The sequence below is a fragment of the Pelobates fuscus genome, chromosome 6, assembly GCF_036172605.1.
Source record: "Pelobates fuscus isolate aPelFus1 chromosome 6, aPelFus1.pri, whole genome shotgun sequence".
Lineage (NCBI taxonomy): Eukaryota > Metazoa > Chordata > Amphibia > Anura > Pelobatidae > Pelobates > Pelobates fuscus.
The window spans coordinates 120064222-120091513 of NC_086322.1; the positions used below are offsets into that span (position 1 = coordinate 120064222).

A 27292-nucleotide genomic window follows, 5' to 3' on the forward strand; every position below is an offset into this window, starting at 1 on the left:
AATGGGTTAAGATATACATACCTTGCTACCTTGTTTACAAATATTAACCCACTCATTATGCCAAGATACCATATCACTTTAGATGGGTATGGCATTAATAAACTAAGCAGCCCACTATGTTTAATTATCGACAAAGAGCCATCACGTTTGTTTTTGTTTTTTTCTACTACTTTGTATACATTTTGCGATTGTTTCCTTACCCTCATAAACCGCAGCAAATCCTTTTCCGACCCAGTTGCTGCTGCTTCGGAATTCAATCCACATTCTGCTGTCTGTTGTTGTGAGAACTTCTGGAAGTTTATCTCCACAGTACCTACCTGCAAAAATTAAGCAGTGGCAATTTAAGAAAAACATGGAATGTTGTTGAGGAATAACAAAACAAAGACTTAAAGGGACACTCCAGGCACCCAGACCACTTCTGCTCATTGGAGTGGTCTGGATGCAAACTCCCACTGCTCCTAACCCTGCAAATATAATTATTGCAGTTTTTACCTTGCAGGGTTAACTCCCCCTCTAGTGGCTGTCTACTAGACAGCCACTAGAGGGAACTTCCTGCTTCATAGCACAGGAAACCTGTGCTAGAGCGTCGCTGGACCTCCTCACGCTGTGTGAGTACCTCCAGCGTCGCTCAAATCCCCATAGGAAAGCATTGAAATTCGTTTTCAATGCTTTCCTATGGGGAGTGCTAATGCGCATGCGCGGCATTGCCACGCATGCGCATTAGGTCTCCTCGGCCAGTGGGCGGGATCAGTCTCGCCCACCGGCCAACGGAAGCACAGGGAGGAGCGTCGCGGAGGAGGAGACAGCGGCGAGGGACATCACCGCTGCCTCAGGTAAGTCACTGAAGGGGTTTTCACCCCTTCAGTAACTGGGGATTGGTGGGTGGGAGGGAGAGGGTACCTCCAGTGCCAGGAAAATGGATCGTTTCCCTGGCACTGGAGCTTCCCTTTAAACTAAATGACTACAAAGGTCATTTCAAAACTCTTAATTAAAGTTGAATCAAATGTTGAGAGACTTTATTCTAGATTAACATTGCAGTAAGTCAGTCATTTTAGGTCTACGTTAACTCTTTGAGGTATTGCAGGAAAAAAGTGTATTACCCAAGATTATATGAAAAGGGACCTACCTACATGACTGGAAGTGTATGGATGTTCTATTTAAAAATGATAATCCAGATTAACTAAAAAGTGTGCTAGCCATATATGTATGAAGCCACAAGTATACAAACAATCACAGATAACGATCCAGAAAATTTCAACTGCAATATCAGTGAAGCATGATCACGAACACAGTGATGAAAACTCAAGGGTATTTTATGAACCCAACTGAAAAAGGTCATGGAACATGATGCCTTAAGAAGGAGTCCATGAGTTTGTCATATGCAGGCAGTCACCATAAACATAGATGCAGAATATATCGTTCCAAGATGTATAGTGGGTTGGGAAAAAAAAAAAAAAAAATACACCCCCCCCCCCCCCACACACACACACACACACACACACACACACATTACCTAGAAGTGGTGATTTTCTCCAATATCCATCCCTTACTTCAATATAGTCATACCAGCACAGACTGCTCTTGTAAAGGTCCATAGTGGTAAAATTTAACACAATCTGCAAAAAAAAAAAAAAACAGATTGTCAGAATAAGCAGAGTTACATTGAGGGGCCTCTATACAGAGCTGTAAAAGGAAACTTGTATGTAAATCGCTCTAATGTGTGCATGCAGTACATTTTGTTTTTAAAGTGACACTTTAAGGCAGTGTTCCCCAACCCCCGGGCCGCGGACCGGTACCGGTCCGTGGATCAAACGGTACCGGGCCGCCCAGGGGTGTGCGAGCCTGCCGGCTAATGCAGGGCTGGCATTGCCCAAGTGCCAGCCCTGCAATGTGCCTGCGGACCGGAGGGGAGATCAGAGATCTCCCTCCCCGGTCCGCAGGCACTGTGCTGACAGCCGGCAGCGGAGGGAATGAGAGAGGACCCGGGAGCTCTTACCTGCAGCTCCTCCGGGTCCTCCTTACGCGAGATTTGGAGCGTTGCTGCGGTAACCACGGCAACGCTCCAAATCTCGCGAGAGTGAACTCTAGCCCTGTAACTGGGCTAGAGTTCATCTCACCACCACCGGACCACCAGGGAATCCCCACCGGACCACCAGGGACTAAGAAATGTCCCCCCTCCTCCCAGTAAAGGTAAGGGGGGGGGGGGGGGGGGAGAGGAGGGAGGGGGGACATGAATATATTAAGTTTAATTAAATAAATAAATAAAAAGCCTCCCTACCCTCCATACACACACTGCCCAACAAACACTGCCCCATACACACACTACACACACTGCCCAACAAACACTGCCCCATACACACACTACACACACTGCCCCAGAAACATTGCCCCATACACACACTACCCACACTGCCCCACACACACACACTACACACACTGCCCCAAAAACACTGCCCCATACACACACACTACACACATTGCCCCATACACACACACTACACACACTGCCCCATAAACACACTACACACACTGCCCCATACACACACTACACACACTGCCCCATACACACACTACAAACATTGCCCCATACACACACTACACACATTGCCCCATACACACACTACACACATTTCCCCATTGTCTTATTAAATCAAAACAAGCGGGCCACGGAAAAATTATCAAACGTTTACCGGTCCGCGGCGATAAAAAGGTTGGGGAGCACTGCTTTAAGGCACCCAAACCACTTCAAGGAAACAACACACCTTTAGAATAGGACTAGATCCTTAAGCCATACACATGCACCTCTTCCTTGCTTCTGTACCGTGTTCTCAGACAACGTCTCACCCAAGGTGCATATATGGCTGAATAATACGGTTCTATACTAAAAAGGTAGGTAGTTAGGAGTAATTATATAAATATAATGGTCTCCATTGATACACCCTTTTGCTCCTGGAAAGCTAGGTAACCTGTTAGTTTAAGCTGCCCCACACCTTCCTCCTATCCTGTTCTAGAGCAATTTAAATACCTCAGTGTGATAAAGTATTTACTTACTTATGACATTGAATTGGTTCTTTATGTACTGTTTATGGATGAGAGTCACCTGTGCCAAATCTAAATCCATTTAGTGAGCTATAGAAGTACAATGATGTAGGGTTCAAAGTAGTCCAAATAAATCCATGAGGTTACACAATTGTGGTAAAAGGAAAATATGGGAATATAGTCACAGCTTTTTCAGCCTAATCATCAAACACATTTTGTTTTCAATGTACTATAGTCCAGCATTTGAAATATAGCCTCAGTTAATGCAATTTCTCACTCGTTGAATTCCAAATGACAGTAAGAGGTGTCTATATATTAAATGTATTTGAATGGAGAGAAACTCTGCTATATCCCCAATTCAGCAAAAAGGACACTGCGGTTGTAAGTGGAAAACTTTGATTTTATTTATTTTTATTTTTTGGTGGGGGGTGGAATTTGATTTAAATGATGTGTTTCCAAACTTTATATGCATCAAACTCTAAAGTCTAGATAACGTAGCAGTTTGTAGAATACAAATAACATGTCAGAACGGACTTTATATCTTGGTCATTATTATGCGGATCATGGTGCCATTATGATCACAGGATGTTTTTTTATCCTACCTTAACATTATGCTGCTCTGATTTCTTAACTGTATATTACATCAGACACTGATGTATACTTCATTCACAACCTATATTTGTAGGTCTTACACCAAACACTATTATATAGTGTGTAAAAAAAAAAAAAAAATTATATATATATATATATATATATATATATATATATATATATATATATATATATATATATATATATACATATATATATATATACATACACACATACACACACACACACACACAATAAAAACAGAGCACAAGCTTTTGCACATTATTGTTCAGTTATGATTGGTGATATAACTGGCAGATTGTCACAATGAGGTTAACCCTGCCTCAAAAAGAAAACATTTAATACCGAGTGCCAACAGGCCAGGATGTACTCACAGCAATTCTGTCACATGGCAAAATACTAAAGTAGAAAATGTGATCTCCTGCCCCTTCAATGGAACAACTGGTCTTAAATGTTTTTACCACCAGGAAAAACATTATTGGTTAATTTCTACATTTGAAACAAAAGGAGCAAAAACATATTTTACAGAACATTCTTTACTTGCCTTTTCCCCTGGTGTCACAGAAACCCTCCATATGCAGTGAGTGTAGGATGGATAACCATTTGGAAAACCTGGAGATGAAAAGTTGCCCGTAGATTCTTGCAAGGTCTCTCCACATGCTGCAAAATAAATATATTTATTTTATGATTCAAAATATTCAGGTGAGACTCTGGGTATTATCAGTCTAGGTCAGTTGGTATCAAATGCATTGAACTATAGACATTTAGTATTTTTTCATATTATCATTTGTCAAAGGCCTGCTCTATGGAGTTTGCTACTTCCTGGATTGTGATGAGAATAAAGCTTATTTGTAGATTTCACTAGTGGCAGACAAAATTAGCATAACAAACTATGTACAATTGTTTGAGATCCACGAGAGCATAGAATCTGCATGTTTTTTTTGTTTGTTTGTTTTTTAAATCAAAAGATAAAAAGGATAAAAGGGACACTATAGTCTCCAGAACAACTACAGCTTGATGTAGATGCTTTGGTGAGTATAATCAGTACCTGCATGCTTTTTAATTTAAACACTGTCTGTTGCGAGAGAAGGCATTGTTTATATTGCTCCCCAGGGACAGCCACTGGAGGTACTTCTTGGATCAGTGTTGTACGACGTGCAACACGGACGTTCAGCGTTTCCATGCTCTGCTTGGAGACGCTGAACTTGCCCCAATAGAGATGCATGGATTCAATACAGCTCTGTGCAGATTGGCCAGGATGGCATTTGCCTCTGCCACGTCTCCCTGGTGGAGATCAGAATTGGCAATCTCAGTCAATCCAATGCTTTCCCATGGGCGCAGCGCTGGGATAAAGGCAAGTTTAAAGCCTTTTTAATGGGGGAGGGGAGCTGAAGCCTAAATAGTGTTAACACTATAGGGTCCGGAATACAAAGACAATTTTTCACAGCCTTCTTTGAGCAGATTTACCAAGGGTGCCAATGTTAGTGGAGGGCACTGTATAGCAGTATCAATAGGGAAAAAAGAAACAAGGTTTGTGTTTATTTGCATACAGAGACAGCTGCAAAATAATGGAGAGCTATTGAGGCAGCTTTAATGGATTGAGATATGTAGATACTGTACAACAGTATATATAAGAAACTAGCGGTCCATGCAAGATAAACCATTCTGTACAGCCAGAGTTGATTTCTTTAAACTGTATTAGGATATGAAAATAGTCTAGTGGGTGGTATCACACACACCAATAGGAGCTACCCACAACACATTGGCATGTATGCCCTGAAGCCAGATGTTTAACTGCAGCATCCAAACAGAGATGAAGTCAGACCTGTATAATGGAATAAGATGAAAGGCATTTCCATGCGACAGAGCTGACATTTTTTTTTTTTTTTTTTTTTAATGGTGATAACACTGTAATCATAATATTAAAGAGACTCTAGCCTAGCATTTTTTTACTGGTTATTCGCTGTTACCTTAACTGTAGGCCTTCTTGCAGGAGTTAAAAAAAAAAAAGCCTTCTTAGTTATTTACTTCAAATTACTGCACACATAGCCACCTAACCAACCTACTCATTTGAAACAGAATTAAGGTTATTCATACTTATTTACTCTGGAAGTAAACCAAAATAGCAATGCCAGGAGGTTTCATTTTGATACGGTTTAATGGATTATAGAGGTCAGCCTTCTCCTGCAGAATCATGTTCTTTTTTGCTATAGTCCTTAAATTAGTACTTACCCCAGGTTACTTATCAGCTTTATTTCAATAAAATATCCTGATTGTTTGGCTGACTATGCATTGACTTTTGAACTCTGACAGAGTTTATTGTACAAACTCCAAATACAATCTTCTTGCTTAGTCTTATTGCTTTTCTAATTATACCTGGACATCTGTACAGTTTTCTTGCCTGTGCGATATCCCCATTACTTAATCTGGTTCGTTGGCCAATAGGAGGACGCAAGCCATTCTCATCACGGGAAGGCAGAATAGTATCCAGAAACATACCCCTAAATCCAAACATAAAAGAGAATCAGTTCTATTACACATATTCACAAAAACAAAACAAAAAACAACTAGTTTTGATTATCTTTCCATATCAACTCTTTACTCAAACAGCAACAGTTGTCTTTTTTCCCCAGGACCATTTTTTTTTTTTTTTTTTTTTTTTTTTTTTTTTTTAACACCCAATGGAAGAAAATAAATATCCAGGCACACCTGACGTGTCTTCTAAAAGGTAGGCTTTATTTAAAAAAGTGGAGAAAACGTTTTGGCTCCTCTTGGAGCCTTTATCAAGTCTTGATGGGTTTTGAGAAAGGGGAATAATAGAATATATATTCAATAGTTAATTGCTTATTCGTATTTGTGACAAAAGGTTTACAAATTTTAAAGTGGGGACACAACTGCAAATTTGACTTTTTTTTTTAAACAAACTAACAGGTGGTGAGATAAAGAAAAGGAAAACTATTTTAAAAAGCACAAGCTCAAAAGGAAGAGCAACGCGGGGGATATGTGCTTGAGTAACAAATCCACAGTTAACTTGCAGGCTGACATGTGACAATTTGTGATTAGAATATTTTGCAATCATGTAAAATGTATGGTGCTTGCATCTGAAAAAAAAAAGCATAAAAACACAATTTGCTTAAAAAATACTTTTGAAAATATATCCAGCAGTCTACTTTCTGCAAGAAAGGTCAATTCCACAAAGCTGATCATTAGTAAAAAGCAATGGTTCCTAATTGGCCTTTTATCATGTTATTCTAGTGGGTAGTAGCAATTATATGGGGATCTAATATTAATGAAGTGGAACCCAGTAGGGAACATTAGGTTAATACAGTTAATTTTATATTTCGTCTGTCTTTTGATTCCTCTAACAAATTAATATCAGAATTACAGAAAACATAAAATTACCACCATTCCATTTATAAGAAAACAAAAACAAAAAAACACTTCCCCATAGTGCATGCTTGACAATTTTCTTTGTGGCTTTATGCAAGTTTGGAGTGTATCAAAGTAACAAACCAAATAAACAATTAAGCTTATGTTAAAATCTGACCATTAAATTGGCTATTGTACTCTGTTTAGATTTTCTATGAAAAGTTATAAAAATAAACACATTTTAAAAATACATTCAAGATTACATAAAAAAAAGTATGCATATGAAAGTTTATGATAGCAGAAGAATTGTGTCTAATCAGCAATACATCTTTAAGTTTATAGTCTCTTTATCATTACGGGGAGTATAAACATAACAGAATATAACTTAGGGACACTATACCCATCAAAACAACGTTAGTTAATTAAGCAGTTTGTGTATAGATCAGAGTTTCCCAATTGGTGTTCTGCAGAACAGAATAAAACTGGGGCTCTTCCATGATTTACCCATCAGGTGTCCCAAGCACTTAGGGCCACCCGATGGGTATCACTGAACAGGGGCCCGGTTCAACGATACCCATCAAGTGGCTTTAAGTGCTTGGGCATCTGGGTTTACAACTCCAAAATTATATAAACATAGATATATACACACACACACACACACACACAAACGTACATCCCCATTTAAAAATTCAACACTACATACAATCACACCACTGATCATAAATGCAAATATTACAAACAGCTACATTAAAATGCTAACATTATATACACTACCCAAAAAAGGTATTTAAAACCCCTGGTATTGATCATGCCCCATGAATTGTCTCTGCTCAATTCTTTGCCATTTAGGAGATAAATCACTTTTGTTTCTGGCCATGCAGCCCTGCCCACACCTCCCTTGGCGGGGACTCACACCGCTTGCATGAAAAACCAAATGGTTTCATTTTCAATCAGATGTTAAAACCTTCTAAAGCAAGTTCTCTCCCACTTTGAAATTGAACACAGAGAAGGCTCCTGCAAGCTATTAATAAAGCATAAGATAATAAATGATCATTTAAACAAAATACAATAAATGAAGTCTAAATATTTGCCTTACAGGAAGTGTTTAGGAAGGTTGTACAAGTCACATGTAGGGAGGTGTGTCAAGTGCTGAATAAACAAAGTGATTTAACTCCTAAATAGCAGAGAATTGAGCAGTGACACTACAGGGGCATGATCTATATACCTAAACCGCTTTATTCAATCTAAAGTTGTTTTGGAGTCAATAGTGTCCCTTTAACCCCTTAAGGACACATGACATGTGTGACATGTCATGATAACCCCTTAAGGACCTAACTTCTGGAATAAAAGGTAAAGGTGGACAGACTGCAAAGTTATGCATCATTAAAATTAAATCTCAAAACTGCTAACATCCTGCCAAGTATAAAGCTATACAAACAAATATAACACACTAATTTCCCTCCACACAAAATCAAAACTAAAAATCAATCAATACATTCAGAGACAACACCAAATCAGAACTGCACAACATGGGATTTGTCAAAACTTGCTCCTAAATAGGTTAATGAAGGCATTCACATACCAAAGGAAGGGGGTGTAAATAAATACTGCAGAACAGCAAAAGGTTTAGCACTCCTAAAAGCCAGTCTTGGCTTACATGTGTTCTAGAAAAAAAAAAAAGCGTATTGGACTGAATTAAGAGGAGCCAAAAAGGTCAGAAGATCTGTTTCTGGCACTGAAACGGCTGCATGTATTACAAAATACACTATAATGCAGATCTTTATGTAGACAGTAGAACTGTACTCTGACCTAAAGAACTGTCCTACAGTAAAACATCTCCTGAATATTACAAAACATCTCCTGAATATTACAAAATACAATATTGAAAAATCACCTATAAACAACTGTTATCCTTTTCATGGATATGCCATTTTCTTTTCATCTTATATGAACAACTTGGCAATAGACATTGTGTCCTGGCATTGCCTGGCCTGCATTGTATTGCACATTGCCAATGAGGAGAACAATAAATAAATAAATACATTTGCAAAAAATGTTCCACTTTTCCTCTTCATTGTAGATTTGAATATAAAACAGATAGGTGCATGGGATACAGCTTAAAACGATTTACATGAAGCCAAGTTGGAAGAACTTAGTTGCCAGGATAAAGTTTACATTTAGTGTTCCCACCACCTCAAACAAACATTCATATTTGATAAATATAGGGAAAAAAGTAAACCTAGTAGTAAAAATCCAGATAATTGGCAGTTCCCCTTAACCTTTTACATTGTGTGCCAGCAATCTGAACATCATTCAGTATTTTGGTTAAGTAGTAGATTTCACAAATAAGCGATGCCACAAGCCTCTTACAGTATCTTCATTTGCCTTTACTTTTCCCTTCGGTGAAGTTTGATGTGGAAAAAGTGCCATGTTTTACAGTAAGCGAGTCTGGACGACTTATCTGCCCTGTATTACAGTTGTTATAAGGTGTTACTCTGGGAAAAAAATGAAGTCAAAAATTATAACCTGAGATTCCAACCTTGAGAAGGTGTTCCTTGCATAGTGCATGATGCTCTCAAAGTCATAGGACTCTCCAAGTGAGTTTACTTCTCCTGGTTCCATTTTTAAAAAGTTATATTCCTGACCTAGATAGAAAGAAAAAGTAAGGAAAAACCAAAAACTCAAATATTTGCAGAATGGTATTGATACTTTGCATATCAGGGCACACAAAAACGCATCCCTTTCACATCTTTAGAGGGGAAGAAAAAATAAATAATTAGAGATATATATATCTCAAAGAATAGCTGCTCACCGGTCTTTAAAACTCCAATACTTTATTTAGTTCAAGTTAAAATCAGATTCTGGAGTCCAGGCTATGGCACCCAGCATTTTGGAATACTTAAAGCGTGAGTGCGGGGGAAATAAAAAAAAAAAAAAATAAAAAAAATTTATATATATATATATATATATATACATATACATATACATACATATACACACATATACACATCTTTTTTGCGTACCTGGTTGAATGTTCTCTCTGATGATTGCAACGTGATCATCTCGATCTGGCCGCGTGTGCTCATGCCAAAAGCCAATGACATGGCCCAGCTCATGAACAACTATCCCAAACTTATCACAGTTTTTGCCAATTGATATTGCTTGAGGTCCATTCCCTCTTCTTCCAACATAGGAACAGCACCTGTTGATTATATGAAGATTTATTTTCAAAATTTAAGTCTAAGGGGAGAGAGGGAGCGGGCGAAACACACGACAAGAGCTTCCGCAAATCATTGGCACACCCTGCCGTAGTGAAATAGTTACAGTTATTAATAGACTGATTCATCACGTCACATCTGTTGCACCAGATTTCTATCGTATCATAGCAACAAAATATTCTGAGAAAACTGCATTGTGTTTTGACTAAAAATATAACTTTTGCTATGTGACAATGTCATGTATAATTAAATCAATCTGACAAAAATCAGTTCTGTGATGTGGTCAGAATGTTTTCTGAAACACACAGTTCTAAGTTTTTAAATTATTTTTTTTTACATTATTTTTCTGCAGACTACAGTTATCCCAAAATTAGTACAATCATTAACCATCAATATGGTTATGGTGTTTGTTCTGCATTTTTACAGATTGAAATCAAATCCAAACTGGAAACTTTGCCATGTATGTTATTGAATATTTTTCTTGCCACATTATGCGGAAGACAAAACAGGAGAGCACAAACCAAAATGTGCAATAACAGGAGAGGCACCCAAGGCATTTTGTGCTTAATGTGGCACTTATTCAGTCTAGTTGTCTATGAGTAAGATTAAGCCAAGCACAGAATACATAAGGGCAACTCCTGTTTTTGTTTATTTGGGTTAGTGTGCAATATATTTTATTGATTATTAAATTGTTCTACTACTTGCACTCTTGTTGTACAGTAAGTTTTCTTTCCACCCTTTTTGTTGGTTGGTATACTGACTGGATTTCTATTAGTATGGCTGCAGTAAAGAAAGCTTCCAAATTTCCTCTATAGATTAGAGAGTTATATTTATTCAGCATTTAATATAGCAGCATGATCCACTTTACTTTTTGTTTAAATTTGTTCTGCATTTTCACTGGTTAAAGGGACACTATAGTCACCAGAACAACTACAGCTTATTGGATTTGTTTTGGCGAGTAGAATCATTACCTTCAGGCTTTTTGCTGTAAACGCGGTCTTTTCAGAGAAAATGCAGTGTTTACATTACAGCCTAGTGATAACTTCACTGACCACTCCTCAGATAGCAGTTAGAGATCCTTCCTGGGTCATGGCTGCCTAAAATGCATCCAAACATTCAGTATCTCATGCCTCTGCATGCAGACACTGAACTTTCCTCATAGAGATTCATTGATTCAATTCATCTCTATGAGGAGATGCTGATTGGCCAGGGCTGTGTTTGAATCATGCTGGTTCTGCCCCTGATCTGTCTCTTTGTCAGTCTCAGCCAATCATATGGGGAAGCACTGTGATTGGTTCAGGCTACCACTTCTGCTGATTTCAGCAGGCAGTGGGCAGGTCTAAAGGAAACAGAGCCAGAGCTAGCAGCTCCATACATGAATACAAGTAAGATTTAAACAAAAAAAAATTAGGGAGGCATGGGTGGGGGCCCAGGGTGGCTAGATGGTGGTTTAAACCCTATAGGGTCAGGAATACAGGTTTGTGTTCCTGACCCTAAAGTGCAACTTTAAGCCTGAAAAGATCACGTGTGGTAGTGTAATTGGTGAATTGCTCTTTTGCATTATTTCTGAAAATCCGCTCCGTTCTATTACATTGTTCCAACGTGAAGATGAGGCCACATTAAACTTTCTCCCATCAAAGCCATCCTGGTGGCCTGGAAGCAAGGTCCTCTCCATATTCTTAACCAATGTATGCTGCACATTGCATCATTTAGTGGTCAACAAAGAAGCTCCATGTGATTTCCAGAACATCCTGCTTCCTTTGCATCAGGATGAATGGGCTCTACTGGTCTCATCTTAGCAAAAAGGTCCTTATGCCCCACACAAGGAAAGGCGGCAGGCCTCTCAAATGATTACTCCATGATCATGGTTATAGCTGAAATAACCAACTGGAAACCAGGGCGTGAGGCAGGGTCTTTCTTTCCTAGGTTTCTCACAAACAAATCTCTATTAGTTTAGTGTATTTTCATATCAATCTAAGTGAAATGTGGTCACTTTGTGCTGCTTAATACCAGTATAGTTAGATATTTGACAATAAGGAGGTTTTGTCTTGGGAACTTCCTTTAACCATACATTGAAAGAGGGGCAAATCTTTTTGTTTGAAAGATTACTACAAAAAATAATTCAGGATTCAGTATCGTGTGGCCATCTAAGAAAACTATTTAGGTTGTAAATTGTTCCAAGGTTCATTTAGGATTTAACATAAATGTTATTGTGTGTACAGTCATCCGAATGAGTAGAGAATTAAGTGTAAAAAATAAAAATGTAGTTACAATGAAGTTTGGACATATAGGTGGTGCAATCTATTGCTATAAGTGTTCATCCTGCAAACTTCTGCTCGAAGTACTTAGAAACTGGGGTAATTAATGTTCTATTCCTGAAGTTAGACAAATCAATCAAGAGCCATTTTTCTTCCCACGTTTCTTAAAGTTTATCTAAGAAAGCCTGGACACCACTTATTGGTGTAGGTGATCAATATGATTCTTTTCACTAGCACCAGTTACTCAGGGTCTTCACAGTATAGATTTCTCTAGAGAAAAGGGGGTGAAAAATCCCAAGAAGTGCCTATTTTTTTTAATACACTGATGCAACTGCTTAAGCTGAAGTCAAATTCTTTTTGGTGATACCCATCTATAATAAGAACAGTTTAATTCGTACATAGACTGGACAATATTCTACATTTAGGGTTTTTTACCCGCAAGGCCTGTACGTAAACACAATGTAGCTCTCTTCCTCAGATCGCTCAATAAAAGTCACACATGTGTGTTTCTCCCAGTGCCTCATCGCCTGTTTAAACATTGCTCTCTGGATACCTAGAAAAAAAATTGAAAAAAAAAAAAAATCATCAAATCAATGAAGTATGAAAGCATATATTTTCTAATAACAGTGGACTTCTTTGGGTTTTAATTAAAAAAAATGTATTGCAGAATAATACATCTTAAGAACTAAATACCCCTATGTTGTGACTATTATGTTGACCAACATCATTCAAAATGGCTCCTATTATCCTAGACAATAAGGGGTGGGGGAGGGGCGTCTGTGTACATCCCAGGAAATAAACTGGGCCTACAAAGGTTTGTGCTATGAGATTTTACCTAGGAAAGGTATAAAAACAGAAATAGGCCTTGCTACTATTAGCTGTATTATGGGCTTACAAAGCATTGTTTGCCTTAATCAAAAATCAAGCCTATTTAATTTATAAAATATTTTACCAGGATGGATACATTGAGATTTCTCATTTTCATACATACAGGTAATAAATATTTTCAACCATGACAGGTGCATTCTATTGCCATAGATATTGCCTGAGGTCAGGGCCGGTGCTAGGATTTTTGACTACACAGGCAAAGATGCATTTTGACGCCCCCCCCCCCCCCCCCGCACCCAAAAAACCCAATGCATCTTCACCTCTGTGTCTCGTAGCCCCCCTTTTGAATTTTACCCCCATTAGTGTTGCATATCCACTCTCTTACCCCTCTGGTCCCTTTGTGCCTTACACCCCCCTTTAGTGTGTCTCATACAACCCCTCTTGTGTATTTCTTACTTCCCCGTCAGACACTTTCTATCTCTCTTTTTCTCCCATATAGACATAGACATAGATACAGGCAAAAATACATACATGCACAAATACACAAACATACAGACACACAACCATACAAGCACACAGACATAATTATTCAGGCACACAGTCACAAAGATATACAGACACACAGTCATAAAAGGCACACAATCAAACAAACACAGACATACATTCATACAGACACAGGCACACACAAAAATACAGACACAGACATAAAGAAACAGAGATTGGCATATAGAGACATACATACACAGTGATACAGAGACATACATACGCAGACAGTCATAAAGAGACATACAGACAAGGCATACAGAGACATACAAAGACAGACAAACAAAGAACCCTGCACACTGATACCGTGTAAATGCTCCGGCCATCCACAGTGGTAGTTGCTCCGACGTCAGGCAGACATCGCTGGATCCACCAGTAAAGTCTTCAAAAGGAATAAACGCAGGCAATACTCCAATAGTAAGGATGGTATATTTATTGATAGGTGACCAACCCCATAGAAAGTGTGATGTTTCGGCTCAGCAGAGCCTTAATAAGGCAATAATGCTCTGCTTAGCCGAAACGTTGCACTTTCTTTGGGGTGGTTCACCTATCAATAAATATACCATTATTACTATTAGAGTGTTGCCTGCGTTTATTCCTTTTGAATACATACACAGATCATCATACAGAGACATACAGACTGTATGTCTCTGTATGACGGTCTGTGTATGTACACAGGATGGCTAAAAGATAGACCCCCATCTGTCATGCAACTTTAACAATGCTTTGAAAGCTGGGGCTCTACCGATTCCCCATGCTTGCAGGATTGTATTTAGCACGGAGCGTGTTTGACTGTAAGTATGTGTTTATATAGAGTATGTTTCTGTGAATGTAGGGGTGAGTTTGTATGTAGTGTTTGAGTTTGAATGCAAGCATGCATTTACGTGTAGTGTTGGGTTTTTGAATGCAGGTGTGTGTTTATATATAATTTTGGTGTCTGATACAGACGTGTGTTTGTATGTAGTGTTGACATTTGAATGCAGGGGTGTGTTTGTATGTAGTGTTGAAGTTTGCATGCAGGTGGTTATTTGTGTGTAGTGTTGGTGTTTGAATGTTGAGATGTATGCACATATACACATACACTGCCACACACGCACACACTGACACACATGCAGATACACATATACACAAACGGATACACATTCAGATAGACAGACACACATATACAGATACACACAAACACTGACAGACATACAGATAAACACACACTGACATACAGATAAACACACACTGACATACAGACACACACATACACAATGATAGACATACAGTTACACACACAGACACACTGACAGACACACACACACACACTGACAGACATGGATACACACAGACACACTGACAGACAGATATATATACACACACACACAGACACACTGACAGACAGAACACACAAGGATACACTGACAGACATACAGGCACACTGACAGACATACGCACACACACATACACACACACACAGACAGACACACTGACAGACATATAGATACACACAGACACACTGACAGAAATATATACACACACACACACACACACACACACACACAGACACACTGACAGACATACACACACGGACACTGACAGACAGAAACACACAAGACACTGACAGATAGAAACACAGACAGACATACAGGCACACTGACAGACATATACACACACAAAGACACACTAACAGACAGACATACACAGACACACTGACAGACATATAGATACACACAGACAGATATATACACACACAGACACACTGACAGACATACACACACAAACATGCTGATCAAAATATACACTTTTCTAGCCATACACAGGAGGGTGGCTTACCTGGGATCTAGAGTGCTGGCTCAGGTAGTTGGGAGTTGGAGCTAGTCCTGCCCAGCCCCCCTCCTCTCTGCATTCTGCTCTCTGCAGTCTTCTTGGGAGGAAGTCCTCCCATGCTGAAATGAAGGTGGCCAGCGTTAGCTCCGCCCCTGCTGGGCGCGCTGTGTGCTACAGAGGGAGCAGGGATATGACGTGTTCATATCCCCGCCCCCTCCACACAGTCCGCGGCACTGTAGGGAAGAAGGCTGATTTGTGGGGATGCTGCTGCTGCTCGGCCACGCTTCAAGAAGTGACCGGCAGGAAAGGGATGCTGTGCGCTTCCCTCCTGCCGGTCACCCCGACATTTGCGCCCCCGGGCCGGTGCGCCCTAAGGCGGCCGCCTGTGCCGCCTTATGGACGCGCCGGCCCTGCCTGAGGTATATTGCCATAGATCTCATAAGATTTTTGATTGAATGAAGATTTGACTGTCCCTGAGGTTATTCCATAATTGCGGTGCTCTGTAGGAAAATGAGGATCGAGACCCTTTATTTTTTGTATTGCGGTATGTTAAATATCGTGCTGGTACTGGATTGGAGGTTATAGGAGGTGGAAACAGCGGGGGAGAGCATTCTGCTCAGGTAGGGTGGAAGCTTCCCAGAAAAGCTCTTATGCACGAGGCTGGAAAGATGAAGAGTGAGTTGGGATTCTAGAGACAGCCAGTTTAGCTCTTTTAACATGTCACAGTGGTGGGTAAAGTACATTCTAGTACAAAGTGGCAGAACAAGATATATTGTATTAATTTTATTAAGGTGGGTTTGTGGTACGGGTGCATACACTACATCCCCATAATCAATGACCGGCATTAGCATATGTTGCACGGTTTCCTTACTGTAGGGCTTATGCAGGATTTGTTTCTGTACAGGGTACCTTGTTTTGGGTATTGCTAGAATTTTTTTTATTTTAATTGCATTTTGTCTGCAGTATAGAAAAGATTTAGCAAATATAACAACATGGCTTAGAGCTCTGGTATTTGTTTTATACATATACATTTTATACATACAAGAACAATCAACAATGTGTTCGTTGTTAGAACAGACTAAGTGAGTAGTTGTCATTGCTGTATGAAAACTGGTAGCCAAAGCAAAAACATGCAAACTTCGGTCTCTTCCCTGCCACCCTTTTTTTTAGGTCTAGTGGCAATGTTTGCCTGCACACTTTAGAAACGTTATAACCTAGCCTTTATTTATAAGACTAGACTTTCAGTCTAAGCTCCTCAATCTCCCAAAGCACCCAGTTTTCAGAAATTTTTAGACAATTAACCAATTATTCTCTTACCAGTGAAATTGCCACCAATAACATATGGAATGACTCCACCAGGCCATATTCTTTCTGCTCGAGATGTAGCTGCTCTGGGAATTCGAGTTCTCTCATTTTTCCCTGAAGGCTTGGGATCCTTTTCGTTAGTTCCATTGGTACGTTCATAACCTGTGAGGAATTGAAGTGGTCAAACACTGTCTAAAACTAGACTTTACAGAGTCTTCTTACTCTTCACCCTTGTCAATGCTAAAATGATCAAGATCATCGCTTAGAAATGAACAAAAACCGGTCCAAAAAGGGAAACCACCTCAAAACAAAATATAAAAAACATGTATATTATTTAAACAATCATATATATTTTATAGCACTCATCCTTTTTGAGTCAGAAGTGTTCAGAGAAAAAAGTTTCCAACAGTATTTGCTTTTCTCAGTGTGACACCAAGCATCACATCTTAAAAGACCACTCCACACCAATAAAGCAATTCAGCTTTCTGGAGTGCTTTATGGGTGAAGAGTATCCTATTTTAATGAGAAATCCTCACTTTTATATTTACATTATGAACACCCCCTGGCTGTCAGCCAGTTTGGGAGGTTTGTTTCCTCCTTCCATTAGCTCCCCTCAGACTGGCACTAGGGGCCCTTCCTGGTGCAGTACTGCAATATTTGCAGGGTAGATGTTTGCATGAAGACAAATGCTCCCCAAATGCTCACAGAGATGCAAATGATGAAGATGGCAGGTTAGCCCAGGGCAGAGATTTCTGTGCATGCACACCAGAAAGACTGGCATACATGGGGGGGGGGGGGGGGGGGCTAAAGATAAAAGTGGATCAAATAATCTAATTAGTTAAAATAATCTCCTGTTATCAATACAGGTTTGTATTTCTAACATTAGTGTTTTTTCAAAGGGTCAGCTTATTGTAGGAGTCAAGATGCTGGAAGACAATGGATAAAGTCCCTCTAAATTTTGTCAATTCAGTTGAAAAGGGTATTCCTTGAGCCAATTCGCTTTAGTGATATAAAGAAGGATTTCCTCAACTTCACCTGTGGTGAGAGAAACCTTTGTCAAGTCTGCATCATACAAATAATCTTGCACATGCAACATTCAATCCAACCTTCAACCCCTAAATATGCACCCCCCTGCTGCAATACAACTCTGCACGAACAGCTATGCCAACTGTCAACTACAATTATGCCCGTATTTTCTCTCAAGATTACATAGATAGACATGTGGCTTTATAGGAACCCAATCAGGGCTCCAGCTCAGGTCAGTCCTACATCTAGGAATACCCTTGGTGTAAAGACTTGTATATAGCCTTATTGTTTAGATCTAAGAAATGTGACTAGGCAGGCATGATTTCCAGTTTAGTCTGGTAACATTAAGTAACATAGAACAGTTTGGGAGGAGCTTTACAGTTATACTTCCCTAAGGATTGCCATTTTAAAAGGCACACAGTGGTCCCTATATCTATATATGGTACCCAGAGTTCTCAGTTTGTTATTGACACCTAAGGTGTTGAATGGCACTTGAGAACAGATGTTTTTATTATCAGTGCTCTGAAGAAGCAACCTAATAACTTTACTGTTTACGCATGTCAAACAGCTTAACTGGAAAATTATACATGCCCTTAATAAGAGGTTTACAATACTCCGGTTAAAAAGGCAAGCAGTTTTTGATTTACAAGACCATGGAAAAAAAAAAAAAAAAAAAATACCAGATCCAAATCTTTGTATCTTTTGAATAAGCTGATAGAGAGCACCCCTCTTTTTTTCTAAATCATGTTCTCCAAGGCCACCTAAAAAAAAAAAAAAAAAAAAAAAAAGTGTAATGATACAATATTACAGACACAACCTATTAAATATTGAAAACAAAGTTTGTCTCCCCAAAATAGCTCAAACACATACCACTTGCTCTAATGAAGGGGAAAAGGAGTAGAGCTAAAACCAAAAAGTGTTACAAATTAAAAAAAAAAGTGATTTGGAATGCAGCCCACCATTCCCATTTAGACAGGTTTTATTGTACACCACATGCAAGTCTCAGTCTCCTGCCACTTAATTTTTGGGGGGAATGAGCACCCCCTTCAGATCATTACTTGGTAACATACCCACACTAGATAAGCTGCTGGTCAGCCATCGCTGTTCTTTGGACAAGAAGCAGTGTATAAATTGTCCTACTGCTACCATAACCTTACATCTATATACATATAGTATTTACAACACTATTTTTGCAAATGGCTTTCAAGTGACATAAAAAAGCAAAAATAGACAAATTGTCACTATGGTTAGAAGGAGAAGTCATAGTTTAGTGAATTCCCAACGTTTAATTTAAATGAAAAACACTATATAACCTTGCATAAAATTAAAGGGACACTATAGTCACCAGAACAACTACAGCTTATTGGATTTGTTCTAGTGAGTAGAATCATTACCTTCAGGCTTTTTGCTGTGAACACTGTCTTTTCAGAGAATATGCAGTGTTTACATTACAGCCTAGTGATAACTTCCCTGGCCACTCCTCAGATGTCTGTTAGAGATCCTTCCTGGGTCATGGCTGCCTAAAAAGCATCCAAACATTCAGTGTCTCCTCCCTCTGCATGCAGACACTGAACTTTCCTCAGAGACTCATTGATTCAACTCATTTCTATGAGGAGATGTGGATTGGTCAGGGCTGTGTTTGAATCGTGCTAATTCTGCCCCTGATCTGCCTCCTTGTCAATCACAGCCAATCCTATGGGGAAGCATTGTGATTGGATCAGGCCACCACTTCTGTTGTCAGCAGACAGCTTGTTTTTCTGAGGCAAACAGCATGCAGAGCTACAGCTTCAGGCTTGAATACAAGTAAGACTACTATTTTTAGTGTGGTATGAGGGTGTAAGGGTGGCTAGATGGTGGTTTTAACCCTATAGGGTCAGGAATACATGTTTGTGTTCCTGACCCTATAGTGCTCCTTTAAATAAAAATCAAAACAACAACAAAATATGTGCATAATAGGCTCCCAGACCACCTCAGCTCATTGGAGTGGTCTGGGTGCATTGTCCCCAACTCCTTTAGTCCTGAAATGTAAAACATTGCAGTACAGTCTCTAAAACTGCAATGTTCTCAGGAGTATACCAGACTCTAGACGTCCTCGCACTCTACTTGAGGACAGTGAAATCCCCATAAGAAAGCACAGATTCAGTGATTCACTGTGGGGAGAGCCTAATGCGCTTGCCGCACATGATGTCTAAGGAGGCGGAGTCCAGAGGTACACAGCGCTGGAGTTTGAAGAGTAAATAAAGGTTTTTTTTTTTGTTTTTTTTTAAACCTTTATGGTCTATGGTGGGGGAGCGAGGAAGAATGAGACCAGAGGGCAGTATAGTGTTCGGAAAACAGATTTCTACTCCTAACACTACAGAATCCCAACCATTATCAATATTAATTTAGGCAATACAGCCAATCTGGAAAGTTCATGCATCTTCACTATAGTAACAGCTTTGTAATTGTAGCATACATTTTGCTGATTGTGTGATCATTGCTACAATTCAAGCTTTAGTGAAGATCCCTGTTGGTGTTCTATCTGAAGACACTTGAACTAAACATAAACCAAAGCTGTATAGGCTAAAATATATGTGGAAAAAAAAGCTAAATCTTGCAAGAATTGCAGAAAGGTATGCTAAGAAGACAAATTGTATATTTTTGGTAGAATTTTGTGTAACCTCGCATTATTTTTTCCAAAGGTTTCTCATGTTTAAACGTTTTGAGTATTTGTCTTAATGCTTTAGAATTTCTAGCCAACCACTCTGGAAATAGGAAAATATTTTAAACAAGCAGTGCTCAATGTTGATTAGTTCTTTAAATTTTCTAAAGCAAACTGTAATGAAAGCTTCAAACATGTCATGACAACATCAAATTATCAGTAAGTCTTTGCTCTTGGTGACCTTCACATCTTTTGTGCCGTATTGATTGGCAGTCAAATATATGGCTTTTAGCTTGAATGCATACAAGTGACTTTCATTTTCAACCTCAAAAGAAGGTCAATTACAAAGTAAAAGGAGAATTTTAAAAGGGTGCATTTACTTTAAAACCATCCTTGGTCTTGAAACTGATCTGGAATGAAAAATAAAATAAAAAAAAATAAAAAAAAAAACACCCACATCCATTGTTCACACTAAAATGGCAATGGTATCAGGCAGCTACGGACTTGTAATAAAACCAGATAAACTGAGGAGGTTTAAAAATCAATCTAGATGCGAGCTGCAATACCAAATGACATAATGAATGATCTACCACAAACACAAATCTATATCAACGCTGAAAATCCAGTACTACGGCTGTTATTCATCCTGTCTAGTCTATACAAACTTCAGCAATCGGACAATACAGAAATCAAAAGTTAGCAAAGAGCAGTTTCGAGATCAAATCCATTGTATTTTTCTTTACAGATTGATAGTTGGTTAGGTCTAGTGTATGTTAACGCAAGGGGGTGGAGGGTGTAATCTGCCTGAAAACTTGTCTTCTGATTATGTCTGCTAAATCAACATTATTTTTAAAGTCAAGTCACTTTTGTCTTCATAAATAAAATTGCTAAAGCATACTAGTACATTTTAATCGGTGTTATTTTTACTGCAAACATCTAAAGCCAATGAAGTGCCTAGTTCTGGCATGATATGCCTCACTTGTCAAACGGATTGACCAATAATATACACAAGCTTGTTAATTTTGGGAGATTGCAGAGGACATTCTGGATTTCCAGAATTACATGCACAAACATTTGTGTTCAACAGCAGGAATGCAGAATACATGCTTGTGGATTGAAAGAGAATAAAGAGCGGATTCTATCGTTTGTAGAAGAGTAGAGTTCCATATTAAGTGGCAAGTGCGCATATATCTGGATAAGTAATAAGGAATGGTGAGTGCGCTTACAATAAATAAAATACAGTGTTTATCACACTTAAAAAATCTGAAGCGCATATAACACATTTGATTAAAATGCAATAATACCAAAGTGCTATAGTGCTTTAAGAGATTTACAAAATATGTGAAGTGCCAAAGTGCATATATGTGCAGACAAGGGATATCCAATATAAATAAAAAAAGGACTGATATACTTGCAGAGCTTCTGGAACAAAAAATACACGGCTCTGTAATACAAGTAATACAACACCTAGTGCAATATGTTTGTACAGTGCAGAATTAACAATAAATAAATAAGTAAGTATCTCACTCACAATGGTGGAGTGGTTGAAGTCGCCGCTACATCGATGATTTGTTTTTTATTTGGGAAGGCACAGAACATAGTTTTAATGAGTTTTTTAAATTTATTAATAATAATGACTGGGGTATACATCTCACCTCCAACATTAGCCCCACCAGTGTAGAATATCTTGATTTGAAAATATACACTGAGGGGACTATGTTAAAAACAGAGACCTTCTTTAAGAAAGTCAACACGAATGGGTATGTCATGTACAGTAGTGGACATTACTCACCCTGGCTGAATAACATCCCTAAGGGACAGCTTCTTAGGGTTAGACGTAATTGTGCAGAGGATCAGAAATTTCATATACAGTCCCAAGAACTCTTGGATAGATTCAGAGAAAAGAACTACCCAGAGGATATTTTAGAAAAAGCTTGGGAAGAAGTTAAAGAAATGACCCAGTATACACTACTTAACAAAGATAAGGGAAAAGCACCTATTTCAGCCCGAGACGCTCTAGTCTTTGATTATAATTCACGTCACAGAGACGTTAGACGTATTATCAATAAATATTGGAATATACTCAAGACAGATAAAGATTTGGGACCCTTGTTGCCTGAGAAACCGTTCTTGACGTTTAGAGGGGCTCCCAATTTCTGGTTAACAGTTACATTAAAGACAAACCAAAGCAAAAAAGTATTAATACATTTGGGGAAATCTCTGGTTTTTATAAATGCAAGATATGTTTAGGCTGCAAAAGCACACAACAAGTAGGGAATGGTAGGTTCTTTGAGTTCCAATCAGAGAGCACGAAAACTACCTATAAGATCAGGGAACATTGCTGTTTAATCCAGCAATTCAAGTTCTCAGACGTCATGAGATAAAATATAGGTGGCTCTACCCGCCCAAAATAAGCCTGTCGTTTGAAGGGAAAAGAGAGGTATTTGAGTCAAATACCAAATTGCTGGACTGGCTGAAAGCGAACAAATTGATTTTGTAAATAGTGGAGTCAGGGGCCAGGGCTAGTATCTGATATTATAAGGAAAGAAGGGGAAAGGGAATTCTCTTTTTTTTTTTTTTTTTTTTGGGTGTAATAGGACATGGTGTCAAGGATATGCAGCCGGTCTTTGGTTGAGATAATGGGAATATATCAGAAACAACCCCTATAATTGTTAGGTGAGCATTAATTCTGACCTAACAAGTGTTAAGCAGTAAAGATGTTTTCACGCTGTGAGGAGTTATGGAAAGGGCTCCTAATGAAAGGGCTATTGTAAACAATAGCCGGTAATATGGGTTTAACACCAAGGTGATGGTAAATAATATGACAAGAATTTGACCAAAATGTATGTATAGTAATAAGTGCGGTATTATAAATGTATGTATAGCAATAACTGCTGTATCATAAATTAATCCAATCTAGAACGACACTATTTCACAGTAAGGTTTGACTCAAATACGGGAGTAACACAAATATAATGATATACACGGGTTTAAAGATATATGGAAAAAGGATACAAATTAAGAAAACACAGAGAGACAGTAGTGAGAAATAAGAAAAGACCTCAGAGAGGTACATTGATAAAATATAAATCCACACGGGGATATAATTTTCGGAAAATGGGATAGGATTGGAAATTGCTGCTAGGGTAGTTTTATATCACATATGCTGTTACTACATATACTTGCACTAGGAGGCCAATTTCCTGTAGACCAATAAGAAGGGGTATACTTAGAAACACACTGAAAGAACGACATAATGCAAAGAAAAAAACACAGTGTATATATACTTCAAATAGAAGATATGATGTAGTCTCATTAATATATTAATGTGAGAAGTCGATATGGTTTAAATGATATAAACGATTTATGTCCTTAAAGGGAATTTTTTTTTTTTTTTTTTTTTTTTTTTCTCTTGGGTGTAATAGGATATGGTGTTAAGGATATGCAGGTGGTCTTTGGTTGAGACAATGGAAATATATCAGAAATAACCCCTATAATTGTTAGGTGAGCATTGATTCTGACCTAGCAAGTGTTAAGTGGTAAAGATTTTCTCACGTTTTGAGGAGTATATGGAAAGGGCTCCAAATGAAAGGGCTGTTATAAATAATAGCCGGTAATATGGGTTTTAACACTAAGGTGATGGTAAATAATTTGACAAGAAATTGAACAAAATGTATGTATAGTAATAATTGCTGTATCATAATTTAATTTAGAACGACACTCAAGTACGGGAGAAACACAAATATAACGACACACATGGGAATAAAGATACATGGAAAAAGGATATAACTTAAAATAATAAAGAGATATAGTAGTGAGAAATAAGAAAAGACCTCAGTGAGGTACATTGATAAAATATAAATCCACATGGGGATATAATTTTCGGTAAATGGGATAGGATTGGAAATTGTAGCTAAGGTAGTATTATATCACATAAATTGTTACCACATATACTTGCACTAGGAGGACAATTGTCTGTAGACCAATAAGAAGGGGTATACTTAGACACACATTGAAACAACGATATAACGCAAAGAAGAAAAAAAAAATAAGAGAAAAGAAACACAGTGTATATATACTTTTAATAGTTGATATGAAGTAGTCTCATTATTATATTAATGTGAAAAGTTGATTTGGTTTAAATGATATAAATGATTTATGTCCTTAAAGGGAAATTTTTTTTTTTTTTTTTTTTTTTTTCTCTCTCTCTACCCTTCGAAGCGATAAAGTGGTGTCCTCTAAGGCGTTTTTTTTTTTTTCTGGGCCCGGTGGTAGGCCCGCCCCTCTTGGTGTAGTGATACTACATTGTTGACGTTGATTTCTATTACTATCGGAAATCTACGGTTAAAATAGAGCAGAAAGAACCACCTTCTCTCTAAATCTAGCTGTATGTTCGATGACCATGTTGGATCTTTTTCGATCCAATTTTAATGTGATGGAGTTTCTTGTTGTCTGTTTTTTTTTTTTTTTTTATGTTTGTTTATGTTATTCCACGCTCAGAGCTTTCCAATTCATGGACAAAGCAATGGCAAAAAATGACAAGAGTACTTCTATGTGTGGTGACTGGGGGTCTGAATATAATTACACCTGTTTAATTTTCTGTAGACACAGATGTTAAAATTTTTATCTTTAAATGTTCAAGGTTTAAACACGAATAAAAAAAGGAGTAGATTATATGATACCCTTAGTGAACATAATATTCAAGTGGCATTCTTACAGGAAACTCACTGGTTGCAAGATCTTAAACAAAGATGGGGCGGGGTTAAATTTACCAATATTGTACACGCTTCTTTAAGAGACAAGAAAAAAAGAGGAGTTGCAGTCGTCTTTAATAGTAATATTGAATTGGTAATTGAATATATTGAACTAGACCAAGAAGCTAGATATATAATTATTGTATGCGTAATGGATAAAAAGACCTATACCTTAGTAAATGTTTATTTACCGAATGTTGACCCTATGTCAAAATTTGCATCAATAATGGATAGAGTGGACAAAGTATCTAAGGGGTATCTAATAATAGCAGGAGATTTTAACTGTGTGGGAGATCCCATAATGGATAAAACTTATATCTCTGCTACTACAAACGATAAAAGAACTGCTAAACAAGCTAAGAAATTAAAAAATATTTGTAAACAATATAACCTTCATGACATATGGAGATTATTACATCCAACGGATAAAGACTATTCCCATCAATCTTGCGTGCATGGTTCATACGCTCGTATTGATTTTTGTTTATTAGAGGCCAACGTGATACCCTTATGTAAATCAAGTGAAATTAAAGAGAGTCTATGGTCGGATCATAGCCTTATTTTACTAGACTTTGGTAACAAATCCACAAGGGGGTATAATACTTGGAGACTGAATGACGCCCTCATAAATGACCCGAAGAACAAGGAAGAAATAACCCAATTATTAAAATTTTTTTGGTTAGAAAACAACTCATCCGATACTTCGCCTGCAAACAATTGGTGCACACATAAATCAGTTATGCGTGGCTACCTAATTAAATTAGCACATATAATGAGGTCCAAAAATGGGAAGACCCTAACTGATTTATATATTGAGTTTTAGAATTTATCTAAACTAAACAAACAAAATCCCGCCGCAGAAACAAAAACTAGGTTAAATGGGTTACAAAAACAAATTAATCTTAAAGTGGAACAAAAAATTCAATTAAATATCCATAAACTAAGATTAAAAAATTACTATACTGGTAATAGAGCCAATAAGAACTTATCTAAAAGACTACGAAATCAGTATGCAAAAAACAGGGTGGAACAACTGACTGATGGCCAAAAGATCTATTCGACACCGGCGGAAATAGGGGACAGATTTAACCAATTCTATGAAGATTTGTATAATCTTAAATTGTTGCCCAATCAAAAAGATATACAAAACTATCTTGCCGAAACCCAGATCCCAAAAGTTACATCGCAGGATCTACTAATGTTAAATAGGATCATCTCGGCTGATGAAGTCAAATTTCAAATAAATAGACTTCCTACTAACAAAACTCCGGGCCCCGATGGCTTCACGAATAAATATTATAAACAAATGCAGTCCCTATTAATTAATCCTCTAACAGAAATGTTCAATCAAATAGCTCTAAACAAATCTTTTCCAACTGAATTACTACAGGCCAATATTGTTCCGATATTGAAACCTGATAAACCCAGTCACAATCCTAGTAACTACAGACCTATAGCCTTGATTAATGCGGACATGAAGATCTACGCGGCCATTATTGCCGATAGAATTAAGTCTATTGTGGCGACGCTGATCCATCCAGATCAGATAGGGTTTGTGCCAGGTAGGCAAGTATCCAACAATATTAGGAGAATAATTGATACTTTGGACTGGGCTAATAGAAATGGGAGGCCCTTCCTGGCCCTGTCGTTGGATGCTGAGAAAGCTTTCGACAGGGTCGGGTGGGGCTACCTCAGTGAACTCCTTATTGCTTTTGGATTCACTGGCTGGATACATAACGCCATTATGGCCCTATACTCCTCCCCCACTGCTAGAACGGTGGGTCCAAATATTACGGCAGGGTGGTTTGCACTCAAAAATGGTACACGACAGGGTTGTCCTCTTTCCCCCCTGCTGTATATATTGTCTATTGAGCCTTTGGCAATTAA

General features: G+C 38.2%; 1 protein-coding gene across 2 annotated transcripts in view; it reads right to left on the minus strand.

Annotated features, from left to right (window-relative positions):
- The window catches only part of TLL1 (tolloid like 1), a 101149-nt gene that overhangs the window by 36645 nt on the left and 37212 nt on the right, over nt 1-27292 (minus strand). For both annotated transcript variants that reach the window (XM_063458198.1, XM_063458197.1), the window contains exons 3-11: nt 18691-18771; nt 16997-17146; nt 12932-13049; nt 10044-10222; nt 9560-9665; nt 6028-6152; nt 4196-4311; nt 1514-1616; nt 201-317 (exon numbers count right to left, since the gene is read on the minus strand). In XM_063458198.1, coding sequence (XP_063314268.1) covers nt 201-317; nt 1514-1616; nt 4196-4311; nt 6028-6152; nt 9560-9665; nt 10044-10222; nt 12932-13049; nt 16997-17146; nt 18691-18771 — 1095 coding nt within the window. The remainder of the gene's footprint in view (nt 1-200; nt 318-1513; nt 1617-4195; nt 4312-6027; nt 6153-9559; nt 9666-10043; nt 10223-12931; nt 13050-16996; nt 17147-18690; nt 18772-27292) is intronic.